This window comes from Aethina tumida, chromosome 2, assembly GCF_024364675.1.
Source record: "Aethina tumida isolate Nest 87 chromosome 2, icAetTumi1.1, whole genome shotgun sequence".
Taxonomy (NCBI): Eukaryota; Metazoa; Arthropoda; class Insecta; order Coleoptera; family Nitidulidae; genus Aethina; species Aethina tumida.
This window is the reverse complement of record NC_065436.1, coordinates 34,049,340-34,061,685: the sequence shown is the minus strand read 5'-3', so window position 1 is coordinate 34,061,685 and position 12,346 is coordinate 34,049,340. Positions and strand designations below refer to the sequence as shown.

The 12,346-nt window shown below is 24.7% G+C and overlaps 1 protein-coding gene across 1 annotated transcript in view; it reads left to right on the top strand.

Annotated features, from left to right (window-relative positions):
• Positions 1-5,797: 5,797 nt before the first annotated feature.
• The window catches only part of LOC109600937 (protein kinase C, brain isozyme), a 45,815-nt gene continuing 39,266 nt past the window's right edge, over positions 5,798-12,346 (top strand). The window contains exon 1 of the mRNA XM_020017131.2: positions 5,798-6,147. Within this exon, the coding sequence (XP_019872690.1) occupies positions 5,969-6,147 (179 nt within the window). The 5' untranslated portion in view covers positions 5,798-5,968. The remainder of the gene's footprint in view (positions 6,148-12,346) is intronic.

The window sequence follows — 12,346 nt, the reverse complement described above, 5'->3', positions numbered from 1 at the left end:
TTAATTGTACACGATTTCATTAATAGCGTATAATTTGTGAGCAATTACAAAATATGTGATTGTAACACTTACATGTAAAAACATGGTGAAAGCTTCCAAAGCTTCAGACAACTTTTCCAAGTTTGTGTAAACCATGTACACTTTTAGTGAAGTCAAAACCCAAAAGAAGATGCACAAAATGCAATAAATGAACACATATAATTTTCTCCAGAAGCTTTGATATTTTGGATGAAGGCATGATAATTTCAACATAAACGACCACAGCTCTTCCATAATTGTAAATTGGTAGTGTTCAGCATTTGCCGAATTTTGATTATTTAAGTACTTTAATTAAATATAAAAAAATATTGTCTGTAGGATAATTATAACCTCCACGTTAATTAAATATTCACTTTGATGATCAATTTCATTGCATGTGTAAATTACCGGTGCATATTTTTAACAGCAAAAACACACCGATCACGCAAATAATTAAAAATGTAACGATAAATTTTTTCTATAATTAAAAAATATATATATTTTGACGGCGAATTAAATGAAACATAAAACTTTTAGAGTTTCAATATAATTTCTAATAAAATACCACGGTTATTTTATTATAGTGGTTGTAATATTATTCTGTGACGTTCAATGAGCTCGTAACATTTTCCTGCGGGACCATTACCGCTTCTACTTATCCGTTATGCCCGGATTTCCCAAAGGAAATTAATTAGAATACTGCCAGGATTTCGCTCCCAATTACATACTTTATAGAAGAATAGAAAAATTGAACTAAAATCGAATTGCATATTTTAAATACAGGTATCGACTATCTTTAGTTAATTAACTGTAGTCATTTTTTGATATTTCCTTTCAGTTAAATACGAGTGTATGCAACCAAGATTACAAGTTTATTGATTTAAATTATACCCCGAGGTTAATAATCATTTTCAGTTGATCAATTAATACTGCTAATATATAAATTTAGTCTAATTATTATTATGAATCTTATTTTAAAAATGATTCTTTAAAGAAATAAAAATACACGAAAAATTTATAATTAATTTAAAAAACAATTTTGAGTTAATACAATTAAATTTGTCATTATTATTTTATTGTAATTAAATAAATATTGTTTTGTCCATATTTTATCACCTGAATTATCACAATCTTCCGGAAGTTTAACCACAAGTGTTAAATAATAACTGTCCTTGAGATAATGTAATAATTCACACAAATTAAAACAGTTTCATGCCACACATAAATTATGCATCGTGGGATTAATACATATACACATCTCGTTTTTGACGCAGTGTTTCAGTGCACAATTTTAATATACTTATCCAAGAAAGCCTTTCATTTTCATCCGCAGCTCAAAGGATGCTTTTATCAAAGTCTTGTTAAAAAGACGCCTCAAAATAACTACTTCGGTGGCTCGAGGAAATAAACTCGAACCTCTTCGAGGCGTAAAAGCATATATGTATTCTTTAGGTTAATCCAAAAGTACGGTGGAAATATATGAAATATTTATAGATCTCAATACAAATGTATTAAGATGTTTCAGATGTGAAACGTACATAAATTTATGATGTGTTTACTGCGATTTTACGAGTAATTTATGAGGTCGATTTCGGTCTTGTACACAAACGTAACATTGTCTGTTCGTCGATCGGAGATATTATAAACGTATTCGAGATGAATTTCCTGGAGATTGCGTCAGTCCAATCAATTTTCTATGGAGCATTCAAGCTGAACAACATAATGTCTTCGTTAGTCACCGTTTGAGCTTTTTGATGTGACTTGGAAAAGATTTACAAATGTATACAAACGAGTGTTATGTTAACGAGTAATCTTGTTAAATTAATTGTATTGTGGCCGGAATTTTTATGTTTTCTTATAAAAGTTTATCGATTGCTCCTGTGAAAGAACACTCTGTGCCTCGAGGCCAAGTATAATTACATGCTTTTTAAAATAACCTTATGTACGATTATGCAAATGCGGCTCATACTTTCCAATTTTGCTCCGTATTGATTCGTAGATTAGTCCGTCAGGCATGACAATTATTTTCCAGTTCTCCGTAATAGAGAAAGGGAAAAGAATAGACTACATAAAACAGTTTAATGTATACTATATATCGATTGTTGGGGGGATGAGTATAACTTAACGTTTCGACGAAGGGACTATTATAAGACGTCAGGATGTCTGCATCAATCTTTTCCTCAAATATTCCACCGTCCACACATATGAGAAACTTGAACATTCTGCTCGTATTTCACGACGATTCCGTTTATTACATGTGTTGAAAAATTCAACGCACGCTTTGCTGTAAATAATTCTAGTGGAAAACACATATGAACACGATTAACTTCTATTAAACAGTTCAGCTGGACGTAAATCACAGGAATGCGTTACTAATTTATGATTTATTATAATTTGCCGTTTTAAGTGGTGCCATGCGTTAATAATTCGGTAATATTTCTGCGTCTGAAAATTTATTAACACAAGTGTGTTAACAACGGCTGAAAAATTATGTTTTTGTTCACAAGTTGTTGGTGTGTATGTGAAACAAATATTTGCCTAGGCGAAATTATGAACTTGTGATTTATTTATAGTAAAATCAACAAAAAGGGGTAGAAAATTGTGTAAACAGTCGAAAACGCTTATTCGGAAATTTAGTATTTAAGCGGTTGGTTATCACTACGTTAAAAGGACGAGAACACAGTGTGTGACGATCGTAGCGATAAAATGTTGCGGCCTCCTGCTGGAACAGAACGAGAGGAAACAGAAAAAATCACTCTCGTAAAATGATACAATGAAAATTAATAATTATTTATTTTTTATCTTTAATTTTTCTATTGTTGAGTCATCTGGCTAAAAACAAATTATATATTTTGATATATAATTTATTTTTAAATATAATTTATTTAATTTTAATAAAAAATAATGATTATATTAAAACAGTTTCTTAAATATTAGAAACAACCAATTTCTGAACTATATTTTTGTTATTGTTGTTTCTTAAATTTCTTAAAATAACTTATTACATAAAATAATATTTTTTAAAATATATACTAAACAACTACTAACATAAATTAAATAATAATAAATTTATGGTAATCTAAAAGGACACGTATAAGAACAAATATTAATATTTTGTAAATAACAAACATATTATTTCAGATTATACTATAGTATTTATTTTGTATTGAAAATAAATTTACAACTTTGTTGTTGTTGTTTGTTCCCTGAATTGTTAAAAAAATAATTATTTAAAAGGTTTTCTTATTTACTAATTAACTAATTTTTTGTCATTATTTGTTCTTGAAATTTGAATGTGTTAATTTAAACTTTTTCCTTAAACAACAAATTATTTATTAGATAGTTTCAAAAACATTTAAGTTATAAAAATTAATGTCAATGATTAATCATAAAAAATAATAAATATAATTTTCAATAAATAAGTTTTGTTAATATATATATATATATATATATATATATATATATATATATATATATATATATATATATATATATTATATTAATGTGATAAATTTTTAAAAAAATTTATTGTCTAAAATGCTTTATTACTTCTCTTTTCTAGAATATAAAAATTTAAATACTACAAAAATTAATGCAAAAATAGGAGAAAAATTAAATTAAAAAAAAAAATTATTAAAAAAATGTAAAATTTATATTTTTCAATTTAATTTAAATATTTTAATTATTTAATCTGATATATATGTTTTTAAGAAGGCAAAATTATTAATTAGATATGCATATCTATTTCTATTTTTTCTTAAAGAAACTAATTATTTCTTTAATATTAGTCAATTTATATTTGTTAAAATTGAAAATTTATTATAGTTTTTCTTTTGTTTATTTAAATAAAAAAGTAAATTATTTTAATCTTCTTTTTAAATTACTTCTTGAAACTAATTTTCTAATTTTACTATTTATTTCTCAACATTCATTTTTTTCCTTAATATTACTCGACATATTTTCTTAGGAAGTATGTCACAAAATGATATATTTAATTTTTTTAATTAATATTAAAGATTTTCTGTAATTTCTATTTAAAAAAATAATATTATTTTATTTTTTGTAATCTTGGAAATAAAAAAAGACCCCTTCATTAATTTAATTTTTTTAATTATTTCTGATATATGTGTATTTAAGAAGGTAATATTATTACTTAGATATGCATATCTATTTCTATTTTTTCTTAAAGAGACTAATTATTTCTTTAATATTAGTCAATTTATATTTGTTAAAATTGAAAATTTATTATAGTTTTTCTTTCTTTTTTTTTTAAAAATAAAAAAGTAAATTATTTTAATCTTCTTTTTAAATTACTTCTTAAAACTAATTTCCTAATTTTACTATTTGTTTCTCAACATTCATTTTTTTCCTTGATATTACTCGACATATTTTCTTAGGAAGTATGTCACAAAATGATATATTTTATTTTTTAATTAATATTAAAGATTTTCTGTAAAATTAATATTATTTTATTTTTTTAATCTTGGAAATAAAAAATGACCCCTTAATCTTAATTAAATTAAAATTTAATTTAATTTTTTCTTTAATTCTAGTAGTCTTTTATAATTTATTGAAATAAAAAAGTAAATTACTTCTTAAATCTAATTTTCTAATTTTACTATTTATTTCTAAACATATTTAAACAGTTTATTTTTTATTTTAATATTATTTAATTTTTTATTTTAAATATTTCCTTGTTTTTTTTTTTAATTGAAAATATTATAAATCTGCTAAAAGATTTTTTATTGAAATTACATATGTACTTTTTAATAATCACTAATTTTTATTCTATTTTTCTCTGTATTATTTATTTAAATTAAAAATTTAATATTTATTTTTTTCTATTTTTTAAATAAAATGAAAAATATTACTTATCTTTTTAATAAATTATATTTTCATTTTTCAAGATTTAATATTTTCTCTAAAGTCTATATTTAATTAAAAATGTATTGTATTTTTCCAAACTCCTAAAACTATTTATTGCAAATAAATTATTAAAATCGAAAACAATATGTATTTGTTTAATTGTTTAATATTCAATTAATTACATTTTAAATATTTTTTTAACAAAATTTACATATTCCTAATTTGTAATTTTATTATTTTTTTACTTATTTTAAAATATTATAATAATTAATTATTATTATAATAGTATAATTTAATCAACATTTTAAATGTGGTAGTTTGCTCCTCCGCCATTTTTAACAAATTTCCATATTAATCATTTAATTTTCTTTTAACAATTTCTTTCTCATTTTGATTTTCAATTATTTTATTTATTTAAATATATTTTTGATAAATTTTGTAAACTTATTAATTGAATTAACTCTTTATTTAATTATTAAATCGGAGTATATATATACATACAGAAATATTTTATGGCATTACCACTATATAAAAAAATAATTCATTTCAAAATTAAAACGAATTTACTTGGACTACCAAAGTGATTGTTGTGCACAAAAACATAAAATAAACAATGGGAAGAGAGCGTCGTCGACGCGTCCGTCGCGAGTGCGGGAACAAAACGTCGCGTCGGCCGAACAACGGGGGCGAGAGCGTGTGGGGTAGAGCGTGAGCCCGGGTCCCCGATTCCGCCGCCGCCGCCGCCGCCACCGCCGCGCCGCTCTCCCTGTTCTCCCACTCCCGCTCCCGTTTCTCTCCCCCATTTTCGTAACGCCGGTGGCTCGGTGCGTTTGCGCGAGCCGCCGCTACCGCACACATCCGCCTTCTTTGTCCAACACCGGCAGTAGAGAGAGTCGCCATGCCGTTGCGACGATAGCGCAGTCACATCTGTTGCACCTAAATATACCGCTGTCCGAGAGATACCTGAATATATTGACATTTGACGGTGTTCCGTAGTCGTGCATCGGTCGTACGTACGTCGTATGTCGGTCTGAACGTTGCGTACTCTACGAGAACAAATAAAAAATAAATAAATAATAAAACAATGGCAGAGGACGAGCTGAACGACGAGGGGTGCGACATAAACACCAAGTTCGGGTTGCGTTTACGCGGACGGAAGGGTGCGCTCAAGAAGAAGAACGTCTACAACATCAAAGACCACCGATTCATACCCAGATTCTTTAAGCAGCCGACGTTCTGCTCGCACTGCAAAGATTTTATCTGGTAAGTCCTTACGGCCGGTGACCGTTCAAGCCCCCTCTCACGCACAACATCCGAAAATTAACAAAATTGATTTTCGTTTCTTCCGTTCATCAAACAATGCCTACCTGCCCATTCATTGCCGTTTTCCCCGACCTGCACGAATCGATAGTGGTAAACAATTGTCTGTTTGATGACCAGGAAGGCCGATCACAAAAATGCAGTAGTACTCTCGTTTTTCTAAAAACTTGTTGCGATTTTTCATTGATCAACCGGATCTGTGTTTACATTTAACCGCTGGAACCTTAAAATACTCCGTAACATAAACACAGTTACGCTCCAATAATAAATTATTAGCAAGTGTTTCGAATCGGCGATTTTAATAAAACAGGAAACAACGTACGTGTTTAAGCTGTATTTTATCTATGCAAAAATAGGAACGTTATTGATAAAAGTACGTTTGTATGTATGTATTATTTCAGTATTGTTAAATTAGTAGTTACGATTTCAAGGTTGGCTCTTTTGCTGGTGCTAAAAATGTAACACGCGTTTTTCTCTTTTTTCTACGTACGAATACCCGAAATAAAAGATAGTTTTTGAGCCAAATTCTAATTTATAAAAAAAAAACCTAATAGTATTAATAAAATTTGACAAAGATAATACCTATTAATAAATACATATTTTCAGTTTCCTTATTTTAAAAGCCTTATAAATTATTACAAAGAAAATAAATTTATATGCCTAAATTTCCAAAATATTAAAAAAAAATAGGAACAAATTGTTTTTATTATATTTTGACTTATTAATTATATTTTAATTATATATTGTTGTATTTACTTTTTCATTGTAAAAAATTTTTAATTTTTTTTTTGTTTTGTTCTTCATTTATTAATTTTATCATTTTTTTTAAATAATAAATCAGATTTTTTTTAATTTCTTGTTTTATAATCAATGTATGCATTAGTCCCAAATATTTATAAAATTTTCTTCATAATAAAAAGAAAAAAAAAGATAATTAACTAATTTAATTTTCTTTTTGATATATTAATTATATTTTACTTTTCAATCATAAATTAAAAAATTAGAAATCTTTTGTTTAAACTAAAAATTGTTATATGCTATGTTTATTTTAATTTTTTATTAAAAAATATATTTTCTCACTAAAATTTAATAAAGAAAAAGCATAAAATTTTCAGATTCTCTTGTTTTAAATTACGTAACTTATTATAAAAAATGTTGAAATAAAAAAATTTCACATACTTTACTTTTGAATTATTTATTAAAATTTAAAAAAATCTTTATTTTTATTTTTAATTTTTTATTTAACAATATTATTTTCATTGTAATTTAATAATAAAAAGCAAAACATTTTCAGTTATTATTGTTTTAAATTCCTTAATTAATTATAAAAATCGTTGAAATAAAAATATTAATGGATAAATTCCAAAAATTTGTAAATTTTTTTTATTTTTTTCTAATTTATTAATTATATTTTACTTTTCAATCATTTATTATTACAAATATTGTTATTGTTTATTAACAAATAAATTTAATTTAAATTTTTTATTTAATTTATTTTATTTATTAATAAATTAAACTAAAAACTGTTATATACTATTTTAATTTTATATATAAGGCATTATTTTTTTAACTGAAATTTAATAATAAAAATTCATGGACTTTATATTGTTTTAAATATTTTAAATTATTATAAAAATTGTTGAAATAAAAAAAATTTATAGCCAAATACTTTTGAATTATTTATTTAATTTTTAAAAATCTTTATTTTTAATTTAATTTTTTTTATTTAAAGTAATATTATTATTATTACTGTAATTTAATAATAAAAAGCAGAAACTTTTCAGTTATTCTTTTTTAAATTCCAAAAATTTACTTTTCATTTATTAAAAAATTATAAATTTTTAGTTTACTGTAAAAATTGTAATATACTATAACAGGGGTGGCCAATCTGCGGCTCGCGAGCCACATGAGGCTCTTTGGAGGATTATTTGTGGCACTCGATAAATGAAACCGAGTTCCCTTTTCATTCCAGAATTATCAAGAGAAATGAAGTAAATGTGTTAAATTCAATGCATATATTTTGTACCTTTATTTAAATGTTTTCCATAAATATAATATCTGTAAACAAATTTTTTTAATACCTTTTTTGCATACCTTTGGGCTTTGGCTATGACTATCAGAGAGCTTGGCCACCCCTGTACTATAACATAACACATTATTTTATTACTAAAATTAAATAATAAAAATTCATTCACTTTTCAGATTTTCTTGATTTAAATTTTTTCAGTTATTGGCCAAATACTTTATTTCCAAAAAATTATAATTTTTTCTTCATAATAAAAAAAGGCAATGAATTAATTACTTATTAAAAAATAAAATATAATTACTTGTCTTTATTGAAATTTAATAATAGAATTTAAGAAAATTCACTTCTTATTTCGTTAAATTTCTTAGGAATAAAAAGGAAAAAAAGAAACAAATGTTTTTACAATATTCTATTTTTGATTTGTTAATTAAATTTTAATTTTTAATTTAAATTATAGTTAAATTAATTGTGGATTATATTTAATTTCACTATATTATCATAATAAAATTGTTCAAATAAATAAAATTAAATAATGATTTGTGTCTTTTTTTAATTAATAATAGGTGACATTTTTTTACAGTTTTTTTTTTTATGAATATTATTAAATTGCTTTGTATTTCGAACTTATGTTTTCGTTTTTTAATGAAGACAATTTATTAGTTAGTCAGTTAATTTTATGTTGGTTGTACTATGAATTTGTTTGTAGTCTAATTTTTACTTAATTTGCTTTTAATTAAACAAATAATTAAATATTATCTAACATAAAGACCCTAAATCAACCGCAATTAATTAATTGAAGACAATTTTATTTAACTTGAACACTTTCGTCATGATTAAACATATTGAGCTAATCGTACTATTATGTCATAATCTTTAAATTGGTGGCAAACATCGCTCCATAAATCTTGGCTATTAAAATTATTTGCCTTGAATAGTCCCATCAAATTTGTTTTGACGAATTGTTTTATAAAATCTTTCAAATAAACAGTTTCAAAAATTGAGTCTTGACATAATAAATTAATTTTGATACTCACATATCAAACAAAACAACTATTTTTAAATATATACAGAAACTTATGCTGAAAATGATTCCTCGATGTAGTTGTTACTGAATCTCGACTTTAATTGAATTATAATAAATTATTAATATTTTGTATTTTATTGTTTAATCTAATATTTCCAAAAAGGTCTTAGTAGTGAAAACAAATTTGAAAATATAAATATTTGCTTCCACATTACTACTTTCACTTTTAGGAATTTGGAAATAAAAATTTATAGTAATTAAACTTAAATGGAAATCAAAATTTTTTGAAAATTAACTATTCTAATTCTAATTCTAAATCAAATTTTTTTGAAAATTAACTATTCTAATTCTAATTATAAATCAAAATTTTTTGAAAATTAACTATTCTAATTCTAATTCTAAATCAAAATTTTTTGAAAATGAACTATTCTAATTGTAAAACACTAAATTTTGAATAAACCTTTTAATTTAATCATCGATTAATCTCTTTTAATGTACAGTTTATAATTATTTTTAAAGTAAAATTCATCTTTTCCACAGAATTCTCAAGGTTAACCTTTAACCTTTTCAGCTTAAAAGACGAATGCTTTATATTTTTTAGAATTATCATTTTTTTATTATAGAACTGTCTTTAAAAAATGAGGAAAATTTAAAATAATTAGAATATAGTTGATGAATAAAAATAGCTAGTGTAGTAATTTAATGTGATTTTAATTAAAGTAGACCATTTCGTCTAGGATAAACACATTGAAGTAATCGCCATATTATGTCACAGTCTTAAAATTGGTATCAAACAAGACACCATCAATCTTGGTTATTAAATGTGGCTTGAATAGATGCATCAATTTAGTTTTGACGAATTGTTTTATAAACCTGTCTAACTTCAAAATCCGAGCTTTCGTGGCGGTGTAGCCTTCCATTGCTGAAATAATAAATAACTAAACTATTAGTGTAACAAATAAAACGACTACTTTAAATAAATACAGAACCGTATGCTAAAAATATTCCCTCGTTGAAGTTGCAAAGTAGTTACTTAAAACTGGACGAGTTTAAAAATTTATTAGACGTGAACTCAAGGAAAACCGTTCGCAGTTTACACTCATGTACCGTTAAGTTTTATTTTGTTTTTTTTTGTCCACTTCCGCGATGCTTGAAAATGGTTCCGTTCCTTTTCAAAATTGGGTCAGTGTTTCTTGTTTCTTCCTGAGCAATTTTTGCGGTCCTTGATGCTGCCGATAAAATTTCACAATTACATGAAAACCTTGACGAATATTTATTTAAATAAAAATAAATTAACATTATGTAAATCAGCTAGAAAAAAATATTATTCGTGGACTGTTTATTAATGAGCGCAACTTTGTGTAAAGTTGGCCCCGACTCTGTGATTGCTAATTCACATAGAAGTGGTTTGTTTGCACATACCCGCAAATAACTAATTCACCGTTCCAAATATTGGATCTCTGACTCACTGCTTTCGTGCAAAACTGTATTATACTCTCTTTACACATAATTTACACATCATCAACCGACGGGCAACATTTTAACTCGTATGTTTTATTTGTACTTTCAAGATTGGCAGATGATAATCAGGTTTACACGATCAGGAATTTACGCTGATGCGGTGTTTACCTGTGGACTAATTAGTTAAACATCTTAGATGATTGAACACGCAAATGAAGGCAAACTGCATTTGTGTATTTAAACAATTTGCATATTAAAATATATTTTACTGAGATTGTTATGTGTTAATTTATGATTACGCATTTTGAAAATTAACATCAAATTGAATTAATAAAAATATTTTAACTCATTTAAATAATTTCATTACATATTGTCTTAATTTGCACAAATCTCATTAATAAATACAAATTCTAATTAATTTTTCTTAAGGAGAATTTGGATCATTTTTGTTTTGGAGACGATTCTAAATCTTATTATTAATTTGTAAGATTTTAATTACATAGTTAATTTAGATTTATTCTTGAATTACTTATATGGAAAAAGGTTTGTGTATCAAGACATCGGCTTGGCTTAGAAAATATTTTTAAGATGACGTTTGTGTGGTCTAAGACTCCTAAATTCATTTTCCTTCTAATTTACCAATTAAAGGTGCATTTAAGACAACTGATTATTTATCTTAAGAATATTAGTCATTTTCTCTTATAATTTTTTTGCTGACTGTCTTTAAATAAAGAGGTGTTAACATAAATACATAAAAGAAGAATTGCTCTATCTTCTACATTTTATAGAAACTTTTAATTTTTTGACATCAGTTACTAGAGATAATTTTTTTTTCGAAAATTTGAAATGAATTGAAATTTTTTATGAGTAAAAACATTAGAAGGTAAAAAAACAATGAAATTAGTGCTTGCTATCTACTTTATTACAAGAAATATAAACACAAATATATAAAATATTTTGTATTTCCTTCATGATAGATGATATGATAAAAGTTTTTGGATAATCATTCTATAAGGAAACATTATTAATACTCCAATATTGTTTTTATTATAATCTTTTTGCTGTGTGTCTTTAAATAAAGTGGTGGTAACGTTTTAAACATTGAAGTAGGTAACGTCAGTTTGGCTCAACTGAACACAATAAATATAATACTTAAAAGAAGAGTCGCTTAGTCTTCTATATTTTATAGAAATTTTTAACTTTTTGACATCAGCTACTAAAAATATTATTTTTTTTTCGAAAATTCCAATTAAATTATAATTTTTGTGTAAATGAAAACATTAATTATTAGTACTCCACCATTTTTTAATTATAATCTTTTTATTATGTGTCTTTAAATAAAGTGGAGGTAACGCCTTAAACATTGAAGAGTATAACTCCACTTTGACTAAACCTAACACAATAAATCTAATCATAAAAGAAGTCTTGCTTAATATTCTACATTTTATAACTTTTTGACAGCAAAGAAATTATTTTTTTTTATATTTCAAATGAATTTTACATATATAAAAATTTTAATTCGTAAATTATACAGAGAAAGAGTTGTCAGCCTCAGCCTCATCTTAGAAAGTTAAAAATATTTTACACGCTTTTTTCATGGTTACTTTTAAAAATAATATTTTTTGTACCAC